General features: G+C 30.4%; 10 protein-coding genes across 10 annotated transcripts; 4 read left to right on the top strand and 6 right to left on the bottom strand. All coding sequences in view use genetic code 12, as the record gives it.

Annotated features, from left to right (window-relative positions):
- Window position 1: 1 nt before the first annotated feature.
- On the bottom strand, window positions 2-3,426 carry GPI13 (mannose-ethanolamine phosphotransferase). Its single transcript, XM_064881616.1, has one exon. It carries the CDS (start codon window positions 3,202-3,204, stop codon window positions 214-216), a length of 2,991 nt encoding a protein of 996 aa, XP_064738324.1. The 5' UTR covers window positions 3,205-3,426; the 3' UTR covers window positions 2-213.
- Window positions 3,427-3,645: 219 nt separating this feature from the next.
- Window positions 3,646-4,890, bottom strand: RJT21DRAFT_113717 (uncharacterized protein; the record flags this gene model as incomplete). Its single annotated transcript, XM_064880194.1, has 1 exon — window positions 3,646-4,890. One exon carries the CDS (start codon window positions 4,888-4,890, stop codon window positions 3,646-3,648), a length of 1,245 nt encoding a protein of 414 aa, XP_064738323.1.
- A 1,673-nt stretch (window positions 4,891-6,563) lies between these two features.
- On the top strand, window positions 6,564-7,476 carry RJT21DRAFT_139549 (uncharacterized protein). Its single transcript, XM_064883349.1, has one exon. The coding sequence runs from the start codon at window positions 6,644-6,646 to the stop codon at window positions 7,313-7,315; it is 672 nt and encodes a 223-aa protein (XP_064738322.1). The 5' UTR covers window positions 6,564-6,643; the 3' UTR covers window positions 7,316-7,476.
- A 369-nt stretch (window positions 7,477-7,845) lies between these two features.
- On the bottom strand, window positions 7,846-9,309 carry RJT21DRAFT_113715 (uncharacterized protein; the record flags this gene model as incomplete). The annotated part of the gene is made up of 1 exon (XM_064880193.1): window positions 7,846-9,309. The coding sequence occupies one exon, from the start codon at window positions 9,307-9,309 to the stop codon at window positions 7,846-7,848; it is 1,464 nt and encodes a 487-aa protein (XP_064738321.1).
- Window positions 9,310-10,097: 788 nt separating this feature from the next.
- On the bottom strand, window positions 10,098-12,467 carry SCH9 (serine/threonine protein kinase; the record flags this gene model as incomplete). The annotated part of the gene is made up of 1 exon (XM_064885452.1): window positions 10,098-12,467. One exon carries the CDS (start codon window positions 12,465-12,467, stop codon window positions 10,098-10,100), a length of 2,370 nt encoding a protein of 789 aa, XP_064738320.1.
- Window positions 12,468-14,207: 1,740 nt separating this feature from the next.
- On the top strand, window positions 14,208-15,289 carry RJT21DRAFT_120035 (mitochondrial 54S ribosomal protein bL28m). The gene has a single exon (XM_064881615.1). The coding sequence runs from the start codon at window positions 14,266-14,268 to the stop codon at window positions 15,127-15,129; it is 864 nt and encodes a 287-aa protein (XP_064738319.1). The 5' UTR covers window positions 14,208-14,265; the 3' UTR covers window positions 15,130-15,289.
- Window positions 15,290-15,536: 247 nt separating this feature from the next.
- RPL39 (60S ribosomal protein eL36) lies at window positions 15,537-16,614 on the top strand. Its single transcript, XM_064881614.1, has 2 exons — window positions 15,537-15,626; window positions 16,196-16,614. The coding sequence occupies exons 1-2, from the start codon at window positions 15,614-15,616 to the stop codon at window positions 16,480-16,482; spliced, it is 300 nt and encodes a 99-aa protein (XP_064738318.1). The 5' UTR covers window positions 15,537-15,613; the 3' UTR covers window positions 16,483-16,614.
- A 130-nt stretch (window positions 16,615-16,744) lies between these two features.
- RJT21DRAFT_31353 (uncharacterized protein) lies at window positions 16,745-17,835 on the top strand. The gene has a single exon (XM_064884120.1). It carries the CDS (start codon window positions 16,828-16,830, stop codon window positions 17,500-17,502), a length of 675 nt encoding a protein of 224 aa, XP_064738317.1. The 5' UTR covers window positions 16,745-16,827; the 3' UTR covers window positions 17,503-17,835.
- On the bottom strand, window positions 17,836-18,481 carry RJT21DRAFT_31354 (uncharacterized protein). Its single transcript, XM_064884121.1, has one exon. The coding sequence runs from the start codon at window positions 18,414-18,416 to the stop codon at window positions 18,168-18,170; it is 249 nt and encodes an 82-aa protein (XP_064738316.1). The 5' UTR covers window positions 18,417-18,481; the 3' UTR covers window positions 17,836-18,167.
- Window positions 18,482-18,506: 25 nt separating this feature from the next.
- Window positions 18,507-19,926, bottom strand: RJT21DRAFT_120030 (uncharacterized protein). Its single transcript, XM_064881613.1, has one exon. The coding sequence runs from the start codon at window positions 19,739-19,741 to the stop codon at window positions 18,593-18,595; it is 1,149 nt and encodes a 382-aa protein (XP_064738315.1). The 5' UTR covers window positions 19,742-19,926; the 3' UTR covers window positions 18,507-18,592.
- Window positions 19,927-19,957: the final 31 nt, after the last annotated feature.

The following is a 19,957-nucleotide window of genomic DNA, read 5'->3' as shown; positions in this document are numbered from 1 at the left end:
ACGGATTTTCTCCATATATTAAACTCTATACGAATAAATATATAAATAATAATTAAATATAAAATAATTATAATTTTAATAATTTTAAAAATAATAATAATAATAAGAAAGACAAAAAAGATAATTAAAAATAATAATAAGATTAATAATAAATAATAAATTTAATTATATTAATAATAATAATAATAATAATAATAATGTCGTGATGAGACTTTACTTCCCGAATATTCTATTGACCTGTGTTACGACTTTACCTGTACCAAATACAAGTGGTACAGTAATTAAGAAAATATTAAGTATAATAATTAATAATCCACTTAACATAAACCGAGGAGCAAATATCTTCCATACCATTAAATGTCTTCTAAAATGAGCTGCAAAAATTAAACTTGATAATCCTGTTATTGCAATATAAGTTAATAAAGTTGTTATATTAGTAATAATTTGTGATAAAACTGTAATTGGTTTATTTGATGGAACTATTTTCCATAATGTAATTAATGGAATAGCTAAACTTATAATTAAAAATGATCCAAAAGTATTTAAAACAATATTTAAATGAGTAAATGGAAAGAAAATAGTTTCTGTAGTTAAAAATCCAATTTCCCATTGAATTGATGCAAGAGTTGCTTGATGTCCAGTACTGAAAAAATTTTGATATCCTAATAATCCAAATATAATAGGTGCCACAAGATTTTTACGTAATTCTAAAATATCATATAATTCTAATAATGATAATATTTGAACAATTAACATGTTTAAAGAAATAGCTCCTAATGGTTTAGTTACCATCATAATTGCTACCGTAAAATTAAGTACTAATAAGAAATATGATGATCCATAAACATTCCCATATCCAAGAATATTAGCACTCTTTTGTAATCCATTATTATCATCTGAATCTCCTGAATTTTCGGCTTGATATTCTAATTTTACACATAATGGACCCTTTGACCAACTAAAATTAGCAAGGATTAAAGCAATAAATAGAACAATTCTTGCAATTGCAAGTTTTAAAGGTTTTAATAATGCAGAACTAGCAAACCATCTACCAGCAAAATAATCAGAATTATGAACATATTCTAAAGTCCAATGAACTGCATTCATAAACATTAAGAATTTAAGACCTGTACCTATCCATAAGGGAGCAGCTGAATGATATGAATTAGTTAATTTATAAAATGAAATAATAAATGATGGTAAAATATAAGTACATCCATGTAATAAAAGTACTGACCACCAAGTTGAAATAAATGTAGGTTCACAATAAGGACGTTGTTCTTCACGACAAAGATTTATCATAGAAGAAAATCTTGCAAATAATGTAAAAGTTATAGCATGCAGTAATCCAAGAATTTTTTGAGCTTTAGTAATATTATTTTTAACAGAAAGTCCAAAGATACAACTAAATCCAAAAGTAATTAAAAAGAACAGAACCATTTTATCTTCCCAAACCACAAATGAATTAGATGCAAAAATTAAGCCATGACTTACAACAAATAATAAACCTAAGAATGAATAAGAATTAAAATTAAAACTGAAAAAATCAATCGTTTGATGTAATAACCAATTAACACTAAATCTATCCATTATAGGAGCCCAAAATCCAATTATAATTCCAAGAGCAGCACCAATTGCAAGACATTTATTTAAACTAAAATCAGTTGGTTTTAAAACAATATAAATGGATAAACTTATTACTAAACCAAGTAAACACATAGCAATTACTGAACCAATGAATTCAAAAGACATAGTCAGAACTCTAACTGCTGGAATTGATCTTGCATAAGTTAAAAGGAATGTTAATGATAAGAAAAGAATTCCAATACCAATAGAAATTAATTTTAAATCAAATGTAGCCCATAAACTTTTACATTCTTCTAATGAAGCATGTTGATATTGTTTAGCACTAGAAATTAATTGTTCATAATGATGTTTATCATTACCATGTTCAGTATAATTGGTTATAAAGGAATTATAACTATTATCTAATTTAGATGATAAATCATGAGTATTTGATCTAAAAGTATTAAGTTGTTGAAGTGATTTATGAGCTACTTCAACTAATTCTTTATCATTGGAAAATACTTCATCAATTGGATATCCAAGATTATTATACGGAATAGGAAGACCCAATAATAATGAAATTGTCGGTACTAAATCAATTTGATTAACGGCTCTATAATTTTTACCTTGTTGACTAATATCATAAAAGGATTTATTCTTTTTATTAAATTTCTTGTTTTTAGAATACATGAATAAAGTACTCTCTAATTCTTCAATTGAATCACCACCATGGTTTCCAGTAGGATCCATTCCATGATCTCCTAATACTACAAGTAATGTATTATCTTCTAATTCAGATATTACTTTTAATAATATTTCATTCATTTGATTTAATTTTTCTTTCATAGCATAATGATTAGGTCCATATCTATGACCAGCATGATCAACCCCTAAGAAATGACCAATTAAAACATCCCATTTCAGTCGTTCTTGTTTATCTAAAAGTGGGAATATATGTTTTATAACTCCATTATCTACTGTATGAAGATCCCAAACATTTAATGAATCAAAGGGGAAATTTAATTGAGGATTAATATAATTATTAAATAATGCTTGCCAAGTATCATCTCCCATACACGCTATAGATTTATTTTGTTTATGTAATTGTAAAATCCAATTATCTTCATCTATATGATCACCATCAAAATTAGATCCTGCATCAATAAATGTTGGTAAAGAACCAGTAGTTAATCCCTTTAATCTTTGTAATGTTGTAGTTGGAGGATCAGCAATAAATTTTAATAATATTCCATTATCATTTTGAGCTAAATCATATAATAATGGGAAATTATTATGATAATATTCATTAGCTGAATCATCATTTATAGGTATAACAAAATCAAATCTTAATGCATCAATAATTAAAATTACTGCCTTATCAAATTTGGCAGGGATACATGAATTATTTATTGAACAATCAGAAATATCTGGTAATACATTTCTAGTTAATAAAAATCCTCGAGTGAAAAATCCAACTCCAATAATTTGAACAATTGATAAAAAAATTAATACTATAACATAACCAGTAAATGTAATTTTTAATTTCTGTTGTTTAACTTTACTACGAGCTTGTTGTTGAATCTGTTGTTGTTTGACTATTCGTCTGGGTCCTGAGGACTCAAGCTGATCTGATTCCATGAGGAACTTTTATAGAACAAAAAACCAGATTTTCCCAAAAATTGTTGGGGGTAAAATACTTGATAATAAATCTTCAACTTTAAAACTCCCTAACCGAGCCAAATTAAAATGGTCTACCAATTCTTAGGTTAAAATTTCTGGTTACTTTTGCTGAGTTGAGCCCTGTGAATTTGACATGTTTATGAATTTTCCATATTTTCCAGTGGGCCACAGGGGAAACGATGCGCGCGGTTATAGATAGAGGTTCGTTTTGAATTACTGCAAATTTTAAATATTCGATAGAAATAACCATTTTTATTTTATTCTACTTAACTAAAAAATTATGGACAACAAGTAGGTTGAATACAAAGTAGATAATATTTGAGTTGAAAGATTGGAGCCTTTCCGTCCATCACAATTCGAAACAAACCACAATGTTTTAAAGACATTATGTTTAGCTGTTCAGAAAAATATTCTGCCAATGGGAGCAATTAATGGATTCATCATTAATCTTGATCTTCTGTGTTCAATTGTAATACATCTATATGGTCGAGATTTTCTGTCTATTAGAAGTAGGCGGTTGTACAACATGAGATACTTAAGCTTTGGAAAATAACCTATATTACAGTTTATCCAATGGACTAACCTATCAATTTCAAACTCAGCATCAAAACAGTCTCTCTCACAGCTGTAAAATATGTCAATTGTGGAACAACTTGTTTCTTGGAATGACAGGTTAATCTTCACAAGTTCAAGACTAGATCCACAAGATTCAAACAAATTCTTGATTACACTACAATCATATATAACATCTTCCAATGTGCTATTTTCATTTGAATCTAAACAAAACTTTTCAAGCAGACAATTGGAGAATTCCATAGGTTCACTTCTAATTATATTATTTATAACAAGTGATTTCAAATTTGGTAATGATCCTAACAAGAATAGAAGAAGACTACTGTCGAAAAGGACATTTATTTGAACTTCTTCTATATTTTCACGACTGAATAAATCCAAACACGTACTAAAGTAATTATGTCGAGCATCGATAAAATAAATAGAACTCACTCCGACAAAGAGCTCTTGCAACTGGTTCAAAGTATCACTTGAAGGAAGTGCGATCAATTCCACCTTGTTGAAACAAAAACTAGTTCTATTTCTTTTTATAGTGTTAATATAAGTTTGTAATTCACTTTCATGCCATAACAGTTGAGACCAAACAATTGAATTTGTATTAAATTGCTCTTGTGCAACGAATGGTTCTTTGAAATCATCTTTTGTTATGTAATATCCATCAAATCTTATTTTCTCATTAGTTTGACGTATAACTTCTCTACCTTCTAAAATACGAACATGAAACTTTTCACGAGGCCAAACTTTATTGTTACTTACAATTGTGAAATTTCTATATATAGATGTATCCAATTTTGGATGAATTATGGCATCGCTTATACATGGGACAATCAAAGCTTTCTTGAATAATTTGTTCATACATAAAGCATGAAACCTCGAGTTGACAAGACATAGCTCTAACACATTAAGCTGATTCAAGTGATCTATGATTAGAACTAGAATTTCATCAGGTAATGACCCCAAACTAGAAGCCGGTATGTGTGGTTGTAGAGTTGAATTTAGACAGGTTACAGTTCTATTTTTCCATGCTTTAGTTTTGCAAATCCAAAATCTATTAACAGCTGAAAAAGTCATACTTTTAGGCTGGAAGTATTTATTCGGTAATCAAGAGGTAGCTTGATATCTTATTCATATATTATAAGCTATAAAGCAAACGAAGGATGTGGCTTATGGCAAGCCTAAATAGAAAAGAGATTATTATTCTTACTTCTTTTTTTTTGCAACTCCAAGCAAATTAAAGCCCGATCATTCCACCATCAGCCAAATATTATCGTAGAAACTCTCCAATAGCATCCTTCAAGCATGGAACAAAGTTATTACTAAGTACACACTTGTGATTACAGAGCTAATTTCGCTGAGCCGATGCCTACATACCATTCACCAATTGTATGATTGTCTTTGGCCAGCGCACAAGGAGAGTAAGGTTCTCGAATTAATTCACCCTTTATAAAAAACTGGATATTGCATTTGAATTCTTTATAATTGAATTTGCAATCTTTCTGTCTCTTACTGTCTCTGAGTTGCGTGATTTCCTTATTTCAATTTTCTCTCAAATCCCCAATTACGTGTTCTCTCCATAATATGGTCTTGCATTCATTATGACAATGTTTGGGATAAAAACTTAATGCCTGCACATTGTCGTAGTCTCATATGTTAGTGGGTCGGGTTTAAGAGAGCTACGGGTTAATTTATATGCAGTCTCGCTTAGTGTGTTATTCTTTCTTACTTCCTATGTAGGGAAAAACCTCTATTTATATTCATTTTTCTTCATATTTTATTATCTCTTCTCTTCTTAAACAGTCCACCATTATCGCCTTGCCGGCTACACTATCCCTTATCCGGGACGGTCATTCTTAATTATTGTCTCATGACTAATTTGTTCTTCACGGCGTTTTCAATATACTGCTCTTATCACTATATTAGCTTTTTCTTCTCTTCATCTCGTATATCACATGACCCAAAGCACCTGAGCCCTAGCTAAGTACTAACATCATATACTATACTGCTACTATGTTTCTACTTACTCTATAAGCCTTCTCATTTGGTAGATGTTTTAGGGTAACCACTCTATGATTCTGGATTATTAATCTACAACAAATATGTACTCTTGCTATGTAATAGTCAAGTTGTTAATATCAGATTCATGTTTCCTGCATTGTAGAACTATATATATAAAGGAAAAATATTTTTATCAGCAGGTGCAAATGATCGCTTCAATTTTTTATTGCACCAATTAGGAAAAAATGTGGCAACCAAACCCCAATAACAAAAGAGTAACTTAATCTTTAACATCACTTTATAACCAGCAAGCACCATTAAACATGACAACATGTTGATAAACCAGATTTCTTTGGTAAGAATATTTCTTTATTAATGTAGTTAGATTGGTTGGTTTTAGAAGTATGGTATAAGCAGATTTATCTTTTGTTTTTGCAGCCAAGTCACGTAGATTTCATTTAATGTATTACCGTGACCATTCAAAAGAATTACCTTACTGATGACATGTATAAGTTTAAATATACCGTATCACCCATGATATTATTCATTACTTAAGACAATGACTCTTGACTCGTAGAGATTGTATTTGTTAATAATCATTGTTTGTAGATAAGGTTTTAACGTTCTTTATACTTTTCGATAAGGGTCAACTGTCAATTCAGAGTCATTATATTTTAGTCTTTGCGGCTCTTTTTCCTGTAGCAGCTAAAACTCTTTTGGTATAGGAACTTACATTCTTTTGGCGGTAAAAAAATTTAAATCACTTTGGCGGTAAAAACATTTAAATCACTTTGGCTGTAAATACTAACTTCTGTTTGTAAAAGTAATCATGATGTTAGAACTAGCTGACATTGTATTGTTTATGATGACTTTGGGTGCAATTCTGCAAGTCATTGGTGTTGGTTTGGCTTTAAAGTGGTGCTTAAATAGTCAAGAATTTCTGACTGCTTCTTGTGTCTTATTACTATTATCTCCAGTTTTTCTTAATTGCGGTATAGCAATCCAGATTTATGAACGTTGTCAAATTAGGAAGCGTTCTGAATACGTTTCTTCTATTATATCATACAAATGGGAAGATCAATATGATACCAGTTGTGAACATCATAATTTATTACTTGATAGCTACCAAACATTCCGTACAGATGGTGAACAGTTTGAAAGAGATCTTGTTTCATTAAAACAAAGACATGATCCTACTTACCTGATGTTTAAACAACTAGTTAGAAAGTATCAATTGAAACTTTACGAATTACACACTTCACTTATCATATTTCGTGCAAGTATGATTGAATTTGAGCTGATAAAAGCAATATTTAAAATTACTATCCAACAATACACAACCACTGTTAAAGGCTCTAAACAAGATATAAAATATTATGTTAAAAGATTAGATAATTATTGTTTAAAACTTCAACGTGATCTGTCCCGAATGGACAAAATAGTGGAACAGATTAATGAGTCTAGGTCTATAATTAATCGCATTACTGGTCGAGCATTTTAACAACAATGCTGTCAGCTACTAATAGTCTCAAAAAATGTGTTTAATTTCCTAATTAAGTTTAATTAATAATCTCGTGCCTATTTTAACAGATGAATATACTCTCGCTTGCTATTTATCTCATTAGTGACACAACCCTGCTTATATAATTGATATTGCTGATATTACAAGTCTTCTTATATAAATATATAATCATATATAAATTACATAAATATAGTATAAACTTAAAATAGCCAAATGCTAATACTCTATATATTTAAACCCTTTTTATGTTAAACCAAATTTGTTCAGGATGGCTTGATTCTTGTAGAGATCACTAATATAAAGTATTTTGATACTGAATGTGAGACATTATAACGCAAGGCAACAGTTATCTTTGAAGTAAATATTGAATCAATGGTGTCTAGCACTACTCCTGTTGTTGCCACCAAGACCCCACTCCTTTGGTCGAACAATTTAAATATCGGTAGACTACTTCAGCACCCAGTACATGTTGGGCTACTGCAAAAAAAATGATGTTTTATTTATTCTACTTAATTAAATAAGAGATCTTGAGCAAACCCTGTATTGTCGTCATTTTCATCAAAATTAATCAAATCTGCTATGTCGTCGTCGTCGACAACTTGTTGGTTTGGATCGAGGTTGGTTTCACGGAATAGTACATCATCATCGACGTCTTGATCATCCATTAATTGATCCGGTACTTCATCCTCAACTTCATGATTATTGTCATTGTCGTTGTTAGTAGTAGTAATATCATTGCCAGAATTGGTTCCTGGTAAACCGTTCACCACTCCAGTATTATCATTGTTGTGTGGAATACCGGAAGCGTTATTATCCTGATCATCTTCATCATCTTCATCTTCATCTTCGTCATCTTCATCATCTTCATCTTCTTCATCTTCTTCATCACCAACCCCGGTATTAATTCCATTAGTAGATCCATTTGAAGAATTTAATAAAGACATACTGAAATTCTTACCATTCGAATGGCCACCGAAATCTGACGAATTGGCCGAATCTTCAAATTGACTCAAGAATACATTTCCAGGATTGAAATTATCAGTATCATTAGAAGCAAGGAATGTTTCTCCATTACTGCTTAAACCATTGACATTACCTATAACATTATTATTTAAGTTATTGTTATTGTTGTTGATGGAGCTTTTAGTACCATTATTAGGATTCGTAGGAATTATATTATTATTATGATTTATAGCAATATTATTATTAATTTCATTCCCATTATTAGTATGACTAATCGGTCCTTGAGCCATAGGAATACCATTTATAAATGAAGATATCAGCTTTGGATTATAATTCTCTGGAGCTGATTGAACTTGAACATCTTCAATTGAGACACTATATTTCTTTACTAATTCTGTAGTTTGAAACATGTAATTAAATTTTGATTTATAAGCTTGTAAAATATTATCTAATTCTGACTCCAATTCATCAATTGATTCATGTGAATGTAAATTGCTTTGTAATTGAGATAATTTTTCAACTTGTTCCTTTTCAAAATTATATTTTTCATCCAGTGGTATATATTTGTCAAGGTATTTATTATCTTTTAAAGATTTTATTTCATCTTCTAAAGCTTGAGTCTTTAATTTCATATATTCCAAATCTCCATAATATATATCATCTGATTGAAGATTTTTAAAATCTTGAGGATTTCGTTTGGGTATAGTTGGAAATAATGATGGAGGTATTATTTTATTGGTATGAATCATTTTCATAGTAATATTTTCAATATATTCATGATTATTAATAAATCGATTTAATGCATCAGTTCTATAGGATATTAAATCTGCATCATCATGAGCTTGAACACCAGGTTCTTCTTTAATACGATTCTGAGCTTGTAAATGAGCTCGAGCTGCTGCTTGTGATCGAGCCTGCGCAGCAGCTTGTGCTTGTGCGGCAGCCGCAGCAGCTTGCGCCTGCTGAGTTTTTTTATTCATACGACCTCTTGGTCTACCTGGATGAGCCATATTTAGTAAATTTCGTGATATATAAGATGAATTGAATTTCTGATTAAATCTGTGTTAAATCGGTTTAAACCACACCCTAAAAATTATTTTACAATCTCAATTGTAAATGAATAGTACCTCTTAATATATATTAATATAATATATTAATATTAGTTATATAACACTGGTAATTATATAGAAATGATTCTAATTTACTAACCAGTTAGTGGAGTACACAAAGTATAGCAATTGTGAAATATCTCGATGGTTTGAAATGGTATTGGTACCAAAATTTGTATATGGTAATCCACGATTTTTAAGTGTAGTTTCGGTATACTACAAAATAATAATAATACAGGGGCTCTCGGTGTTACTAACTGTTTTAAGCAATTGACTTTTCATTTAATCGTGTTGTTTAAAGGCTGGTTGGTTCTTTCTTTTTTTCGTGGTCTTTTTGGCCAGCGCACGTCCTCGGCCCAACTCTCATAGTTAACAATACATAGTTAAGACTACATAGCATAGTTAAGACTACATAGTTAAGACAGTAAATATTACAGTATATAGAATGATAATGGTAGTAGTATATAATTATAATATAATAGAAGTAGTATAATAGGTATAATAATAATAATAATTAGGAACGGAATAGAGTAGACTAAATAAATAAATGTAAAACAATAAATAGAACTAGTAGTAAAGAAAATGTAATGTCTGTAAGAATTAGTTAATGAATTAATGAATTAATGAATTGGTGAATTGTGAATAAATGAATAAATTGTAATTGTATAAATACAAATAATGTCTGTGTCCTATAAATCAAAGCGTCCATTGACAAACTCATCATCAAGTTGATTTTCATGATCAATATCCATCTCATCAGCTTCATCAATTCCATCATCTTCAATGACATCTTCATCAGCTGGTAAGTTTGGATTTCCAGGTATAAATGATCCTGGACCTTTAAAGGCATTATGTCTATAAGATCTTCCAATATGTTCTTCAATAGTTGAATCATCAACATAAGTAAATCCTTTAAATTTAGCTTGAACTCCTGGTGATAAAGGAGTTGAAGCTAATTCCATTTGCTTTTTAAGTACAGATGTTGATTCATTAGTAAATTCAGGATCAAAATTAGATGTATCAGTTTCTGAAGTTAAATGAGGTTTAAATGGTGGAGGAATTGATTTAGATTTAAGTAAATTCCAATCAATATCAGCAAAAAATGCATGAGCTTTTAATTCTCTTGCATCAACTAAAGCTCCTAATCTATGTTTTGGATTTCTATTTAATAAACCTTTAACAAATGATCTACCTTCAGGACTTAAAACTTCTTTAGGAAATCTAACTTTACCAAAGGCAATATTTTTATACATTTGTTGAGTATTTTCAGCATAAAATGGTGACCAACCACAACACATTTCAAAAATAAGTACTCCTAATGACCAAAAATCAACCATTTTTGTATAACCAGATTCATCTAATAAAACTTCAGGAGCTAAATATTCAGTAGTTCCACAAAATGTATTAGTTGTACCATCATTATTTAAATTTGCTTTTGAAAGTCCAAAATCACATAATGCAATATGACCATTTGCATCTAATAAAATATTTTCTGGTTTTAAATCACGATAAACTATATCATTATCATGTAAATGTTCTAAAGCTAAAACTAATTCTGCAATATAAAATTTAGCTCGATCTTCAGGAAATCTACCTTCTTTTTGTAAATGCCAAAATAATTCTCCACCTGACATATAATCAGTTACAAGATATAAATCAGTTGGAGTTTGAAATGAAAATTTTAATCCAACAATAAATGGTGAAGCAGCAGCTGATGTACGAACAAGAATATTTCGTTCTCCTATAGTATGAGCAATTTCTTTCTTTTTAACAATAACCTTTTTAGATAAAACTTTCATAGCATAAATTCTTTCCGTATCTTTCTTTTTAACTTGAAAAACTTGTCCAAAAGTTCCTTTACCTAATAATCTTAAAACTTCAAAATCTTCAGGTCCATACAGCTTTTTTGAATCTAATGAAGTATATTCCCATTTAATTTTAATAGATCCACTTACACGTTCACCAATAATACGAGCCTTTAATTGTAACCATTCACCAGGAGAAGTTTTATTATGAATTGTTGAAGGAAAGATTCTAACATGACCTAAAAATGCATCATCTTTAGAAGCATCATAAACTGAAATATCTAATTCTGATTTTGATCCAACAACATCAAATAAAGCATCATGATTCCAAATTGGATTTGAAGTTGAAGAATCAACCACTAAATGTTGACTTGAAGATTGTCTTGAATATAAAGTTGGTCTACTTGAAGATGATGATGATGAATTTCTCATAGGTAAAGCAGCTCGATTCATATTTTGATGATTTTGATTTGTAGTAGTTAAAGGTTTAATTGAATTATTAAACGAAGGTGATTTTCCAAATGATCCAGGAGCATTTGTAACAAATTCTGAACTTTCAAAACTACAAACTACATATGGTTGGCCAGCAATAATGTCTTTTCCTTCTATAATTGTGACTTTTAATTTCCCCTTTGGTTGAGAATTATTCTTATGTTGAGCCAAGTTTTGACCCTTTTCATCAGTGGTTATAATGACTGGTTGACCACTAGAAAATGCTTGTACTGGTTGATGATGTTGATATTGATTTTCCTGTACGTAATCCTGTTGAGATTGTTGCTGTTGCTGTTGTTCTTGTAGGAATTGTTGTTGGAATTGAGCCTGTTCATGTTCTTGTTGTTGTTGCTGTTGTTGTTGTTGTTGGATTTGGTGATGATCGTAGAATTGATTTGAAGCATTGAAATCGCCCTTAAAATTTTGATTCAAAAAGTCTGTATTTGGATTATTTGATTTAATAGTTGAAGTAGTTCCATATGCTAAAGAATTATCTGTCATAGCTGTTGTTGGAGCTAAGTGCAGTAATCCCTTTGGAAGAAATTTATTAGTATCAGAAGCATTTGTTGATTGAGGAACATTAGAATTTTGTGAGAATTGTTGAGATGAATGCTGAATAGAATATGATTGATTTTGTTGTTGATGGTGAGATTCTGGAACTGGAGTTGAATCAGCAGATGACTGTTGTGATTGAGGTTGAGATGAATTGTCCTTTTTATGAAATCCACTGAATCCAAAGATTGATTTTGCAAAGTCGGCCATTATTATTTAGATCTAGATTTAGATTTATGAAAATGAAAATTAAGATGAATTAAATTAGTAGTATTAAAGTATATTAATTAATTAATTAAGTGAGTTGATTGATAATGAATCTATGAGATAATAAATACGGATAATAAGAAATTAGATGAGCTAAGTAATGGAAAATAAGTATATAATTTAAACCGGAATTGAAGATTGTTTGATGAATAGGTTAATAGTAAATTTGATAATGATGATGATGATGATGGCAAGATTTGGTTGGAGTTAGCTAATGGTTAGTGAGTAGTAAGTAGTAGATGATTTTTGTTAGGAAAAGTAATGATGCAATTGAGGATGAAAATCTGAACCAATACTGCGTCAGTAACTTTGTACTGAAATGCCAATAATGTAATGCGCTTGTGATGTTATATTATACAAGCTAGAATTAAATATGAGTAAATAAAATATTATAAATTGTATATAAATTTAAGGGAAAGTTCGAGGGAATGGGAAAAAAATTAAATATTACTGATGATGGTGATGGGTATTGTACTACGAGCTCAGTTCAGCACTAGTCTTCAGGGTACTACTTAGTGGGAATTTTTTCTTTTGTGCACAAAACTAATAGGTACTAACGGCTTATACCTGAGTATCTGTTCTATGTGAATGTGGGGGGAATGTTATCAATATCAATGGTTAGTTATATTTGTGATTAATGTTAATTTAATATAAATTTAATATAACTATGAGTAATTATTTTATGTAGCAGCTGGTTAGCTAACTGGTGGTTTAATTACATACAAAAGTTTATATAGAGGAATTTTATTTTAACTATGTACTGGATGAGCTCAAGCAAAATCTTTACTAATGGTAATTTATTAACTATTCTCTAGCATATAGTCTAGCATTGACGGTCGATAAACTTCTTAGCTACATATAAGCGGTTTCATTGTTCCATTTATAGAAACCAACGTGATTATTGTTTCTATCTACTGCTCCAGTTCGTAATAACCATTTTGTGGTTCATGCTCCTTACCTTCTTCATTCCGGGTATTGGTGACAGTACTGATAACAACGGTTGGTACACACACGACATTTCGAATTATGTAAATAATAATAATAATAAACACCTCATTTGCCGGTGGCGGTTTCCTAATTCGGAGGGTCCTGTAACTGTATACGGTTTAGCGATAAATTAGTTAACTTTAATATTCTAATTCAATTCATATACAATAATAACATTTAGCAACAACTTGTTTTGCAAGTAAGAAAGACAATTCAGAACCACAACTCATTCACTAATTAATTGCAACGTATGGATCTACTATCGTGTCGTATTCTCTTTCACTCTACATTGATCCATATTTTGCAACTACTCTAAAAATACCTCCATATTACTACCTTCGTATTGATTCGCTTATTGTTATATTGAACTGGATTCCTCTTGGGCGAGAAGCTTTCTAGTATCAGTCAATATCGTTCTTTATTGGTAGTTTGTCCCAATCCACTAAATTACCTCTATTTATTTTTCGTATATACACCCAATATTTATTTATATCTTACAACAGACTTTTGAATTTGCTAGTTTGGAATGAGTATGCTTCATTACCAACAAATATATTGAACATTATATCAGATAGTTCTTAATTAATACTATCAAGCAATAGATCCACATGTAAACATCCATACCGCAGTATTAAACCATAATTGAGGTATTTGACACGACCTCTAAAATTTTCCAACCACTCAATATCGAAAGAGACTTGAACATATATAGATCTAAAACTATATATAAACAATCAGAGATATCGAGGATAAAATGAATGTCTTTGGTATGATGCTAGGGCCATCCAGGTATATGGTACCAAGAATGGCATCAAGTAATATATTATCCATAACAGCATCCAGATCATTGTCGTCATCATTAGTTAACCAAGGTCCTAGAAGTGACAAATATTGGAAGCTTCTTAAATATGTTAAACCAATAGACAAAACCGTATACAGTGCAGGTGAAGCTATTCCTAAGGGAGTCAGACTTGCAAAAACAAAAAAGATGTATCCAGATTATGAATATGAACCAACATTTTTTAAACGTCAAAATCGAGGATTATTTGGTGGTTTACAAAGAAAGAGATCAAAGAATTGTAGTACCAAGGGGTTTAATAAGACATTAAGAGAACATTTACCTAATATTCAAAGGGCTAAACTATGGTCCGAAACTTTGAACAAAAGTCTTAGTTTAAAAGTCAGTACAAAAGTATTAAAAACTATTACTAAAGAAGGTGGTTTAGATAGCTATCTTTTAAAAGATAAACCAGCTAGAATTAAGACCCTTGGTGTATTGGGTTGGAAATTAAGGTATGATGTTATGAAGAGACAAGAGAAAAATCAATTACCAAAGACATCCAATTATCAAGTGCAATATATTCATAAAGATGGTAAACAAATCAAGGTGGGGAAATATAAATTATTGGATATTTTATACGACTATGTTAGAAGAGACTCTTATTATCCAATTAAGATTGTCGATTTTAAAAAGGCACACTATCACCTCACCATTGAAGAAGTTGTTGAGAAATTAGAATCATATTCTTATGATTTTACTCCTGTTATTGTTAATCCAAGAACCCAACAAGGAGTTGAAGCCAATGAAGCCAAAGATGCAAGAGAATTACAAGCCTAATTTAAACTTGTCTAACGTAATCCTACCTTAAACACAAACATAAACATAAACATTCATTCAACTATGTAAATAGATCATATAATTTGAAAGCATTGTCATTATCATTCATACATTTCTTGTATATTTAACTTTAATATATTAAACCATATTATATATAAAACGTGATCTCTAGTCATGTGCGCAATTTGACATTGCCTATTCCTAATGTAGCGCCTAAAAAAGAAAAAGCAGTCACAACCTGTAACGTGATCAAGTATTGTGCAGGATATTGCAAATATGCAGTACTGTGCTCAAACATCCACACCGCCACCACAATAATCGATTACCGCTCTTCGCACTAACATACATTTTTGCTTAGTAGCATATTTTTACTATGGGAGGAGGAAAGTACTCACTAAGTCAAGGAAAAAAATTATTAAAATTTTCATTTTTCATATTAAGTATTAGTTTCATTTGAATCTATAATCATATACATATATCAAAAATGGCTAAGTCAGGTATGTTTATAATACGACCATGTAATGAAGAAGAAGACGAACAGAGAGTAAATGAAATGAGATAGTCAATCATTGTGTTTAAATTTGTAGAACCAAGAAGAGAATAAGAAGAGTCCATCAGCAAAGTCATCAAATTCAACCCAACTCATCCAGATTAATCTAAATACTACAACTATTCTAATCAAAAGTTATTAATATGTTTAATTAAAATACTTTCAATCCATCCGAAATGTTATTAAGTTCGTCATAAAAGCAAGACCAAATCTATCATTGTAAACAAATGAATTTGTATTCAAAGGAATTTTCATATATATTAATGATCCAATACATTATAAATCATCATACGAAATATTGTACTATTTTATATACATATTAAGGACATTAATCAGATTCTACATTGATTCGTATCTTGTAATAATTTAAAGAAGTCCTTCGGTCAGCCTACCACATTCAATAAACTATTCAAAGAATACGCACTATGTAACACACGAAAATCCCATAACTATTTACTCCTTCTTCTAAACATTTATTGTACTAAACAACAATATATACTAACAATTTTCTTATAGGTATTGCTGTTGGTTTAAACAAAGGTCACAAGACCGCTGCCAAGGAAGTTGCTCCAAAGATTTCTTACAGAAAGGGTGCTTTATCCAAGAGAACTGAATTCGTCAGAAACATCGTCAAGGAAGTTGCTGGTTTAGCCCCATATGAAAGAAGATTAATCGAATTGATCAGAAATGCTGGTGAAAAGAGAGCTAAGAAGTTGGCTAAGAAGAGATTAGGTACTCACAAGAGAGCCTTAAGAAAGGTTGAAGAATTGAACCAAGTCATTGCTGAATCCAGAAGACACTAGATTCAATGATAGTTTCAAACTATTGTATCACCATATAATAACCATTTAAGTAAATTAAATATAATGATAACATTATATTATTTTATTTAGATCATTCATCTATCTTTTAATACACGTACATATATTATAGGACAATACTATTTATCTTAATAGTAAGTTGAGTTGATTTGAACTAACTCATCTTAAACTGCTTAAACTACTCTAGTAATTATCTGCCATTTTATTGGTGTTGCGATTCTTTTATGATATTAAACAGTTGCGGATTTGTTTAAGTGCAAAAACGTTAAAACCGCGAAATATCCACTATTTCTTGGTATTGTTCTATACTAGCTATTACAGAATACAATGATTCCAAGGATAGTATATGGAAGTAAGGGTTTATCTAGACTATCGTATAGAACATTAAGTAGTTCAGTAATATGTCGTGCCAAGTCAAGCCCCACGAATTCAAACTCCGCTCCCCCTTCACATTTTACTAACCCATATGAACCTCCACTTACTTACTTACAACAATCACCATCTTCACATGAGAATCACCAGCAATTACAACAACTGCACGTGTCGTCATCTTCTCAAACTGTTCCACCTTCTGTTGGATCATCATCCAATGATAAAGGTAATACGCTTAAAGAAATGACTTCTTTAATAGGGATGTGTATCTTAGCATATCTAGCCATTGACAACTATACCAATCGAATTAAATTAGAGAAATTAACTACAGAAACAACAGCCATAAATCTTAAGACTTTACAAATCCAACAAACTAACTTTCTAAATGCCAGAAAGAAGAGAGATTTACAAATCTTACAAGAAAGAAGAGATAATGACAAAAGGAACTTTAAAATGAGTTTACATATTGCATTGTTGAGAAAACAATTGATAGAGTTAGGAGTGGATCCTGCTGATATCGAAGTTGCCATAAAGGAGTTTGAAAAGAATGTTAAAGCTGATAATTCAATAAAAAATGTGAGTGGTCAATCCTTATGGCTTGATGATAATTCTCGTATGTATTCTTTATAAATATTATTACCTAAATTCGACTCAGTCATACTAACAATATTAAATTTCTAGAACTTAAAGCATATCTTCCTGATCCTCATGATTACGATAAGAGGAAGAATGAAGGAGACTCAAAGTCTTAAAACTCATTCATATTTATAAATAGTTAACTATATAGGTTCAACTATAATGTAGACATGGTATAAAATTCATTACCCGGATTTTCTTTTCCTGGCATCAATCTGGACCCCATAAAAGAAAAACTTTTCAATATATCATATTAACATTTATATTACTTCTTTTTTTTTCTTTTTCTTCTTTATACAATGTCTTAAATCAATAGGCGCCCATTAGAGTCACGGATTATATGATAATTTCCTCTACATATAATCTTTATTATCGCTTTATGTGGTTTTAATTCGTGCTCGGGTAATCCTTAGATCAAAGTGTTTTTACCAACCTAGTTCTGTCGTGTCATTTTTATTGAGTAGTTTGACTACGCGGTTCTAAACTTACATTATATTAGTTTATCTAATAGTTTCTGTAGAGTGACTTTCATTTATGAATGTTATTTTGAGCCTAACTAAACTGTAGATGTCATAACACTATATGTATTATGTGATGAGTGACGAGCGATGGGCGAGCATATCATCAAAATTTATTATGCAGATATATATACTCTCCTACTAATTAAGCAACTTGGCATCAATAGGCCCCAACTCTCGTTGCTTCAACTTTAATTGTAACAAATTAAACTTTGGGCAGCATACGGTATGACTGTCCTTACCATTATTTTCATAAAAGTTCTTACAGCACAAATATAATTCATCAATAATTTTTGTACATTTCGATTCGTCATACTTATTCGCCTGTAGACAATCTTGAATGGCACAAGCCTGTGGTTTACATGGATCTGAGTTTCTGCTTGATGACATTGTACTAAGTGAGTGACTAATATATATACTGTAAAATTTCAAAGATATCACCCAAAGCAATAGTGATAGCAATTGTAATTATTTAGATATCTACGCATAAATTTTATTGAGTACTAACACTTTTTTTGTGCCTACCATATATCAGAGCATTTAATTCATATATAACCTAAATATTATTATTCTATAACCGTCTTATCCAAATCAGTATGATAATCATCCTCATCATATTCACTTGGCTCATAAATTACCAAAGGTACAAATTCAGAATTCATACTCTCATGCTTGGCATGTCTAGCCTTTTGACCATAAAATGCTGCACAGCCAGAAAATATAGTAATTAAAATAGCAATTAACCCCCATCGCGATAAATTCCATCGGAGAGATTCAATTTCTGATCTCATGGCTGAATTTAATTCTGTAGTAATTTTATGATTTGTTTCTTGAATTCTAAGAATAATTTTCTTTGACAGCAAAGTGTTTTCTGATTTTTGATCATTTATTGCAACTTGATTATCATTCTTCATTTGTAAGAAATCATTATTTAATTCATCTGATATAATACTAAAATCTCTTTCTAAGACATTAGTAAGTGTAATTAATTCATTTATATGCTGCTCTCGTGATCTGGTAACATCAACTCTTAATTCTTGTTGTGCACTTTCAAATAAATATCGTTCATTCTCTAATTCATAAACTTGACTATATTTTGATGATAATTTAGATAATTTAGAATTCAATTGAACTATGACTAAATTAATAATTTCATCGGCTTGTGATGGTGTAAACCCTGCTTGAAGTAATTCTTCGTAGACTTGGTATGTGTCCATAAACGGTTCCATATCATCAAAGATGGTGGTTAAGAAATCACTAGAACCAAATGATAAGGAGGAATTATCTTCTTCTTTACTGGTAGTTTCATTATTAGTTGTAGAAATAGGATTCTCTATATTATTAGCTGTAATATCTGCATGCGCAGCTTCTGATACTTCTGATGATTCTGATGCTTCTGGTGCTTCTGATCCTGATGCTCCTGATGTCTCTGGTTGCACTTCTTCTGGAACATATACACCACCATTTGGGGATTGATTCAAGCCCTCCTTCGATATATCCAGTAATGGACTATTTATATACTGAGAATTATCATACTTCTTCTCATGTGATGACTTCTGCCTATTACACAACCATGCATTATTAGTTGAAAATGTTCGATGAATTACTACATTGGACCCTGTTAGTCGAGTAACAAGTTGTTTTGTATTGAGTATTCGTCTTTCGTAATGATAATAACTGTGCACTTTTAGTAATTTGCTCCCATGCCTTATCATAATTTGGTATATTATAATTGAGTATACTTAATGAATGAATGAATAAATTAATAAATTAATGATAAATATATGTATTTGGGGTGTATGTAGTATAATAATAATAAATAAATAATAATTAATAAATAATAAATTAGGAGGTATACACAAATTGAATTAACCAGTAGTGTAATATTTATATGTAAAATTCGGGCTCTGATTTTACAGAGCTCACAGTAC

Source organism: Scheffersomyces amazonensis (genome assembly GCF_036850825.1).
Source record: "Scheffersomyces amazonensis strain UFMG-HMD-26.3 chromosome Unknown RJT21scaffold_3, whole genome shotgun sequence".
In the NCBI taxonomy this organism is placed as follows: Eukaryota; Fungi; Ascomycota; class Pichiomycetes; order Serinales; family Debaryomycetaceae; genus Scheffersomyces; species Scheffersomyces amazonensis.
The sequence above is the reverse complement of the archived record's forward strand: the minus strand, read 5'-3'. Positions and strand labels throughout refer to the sequence as shown.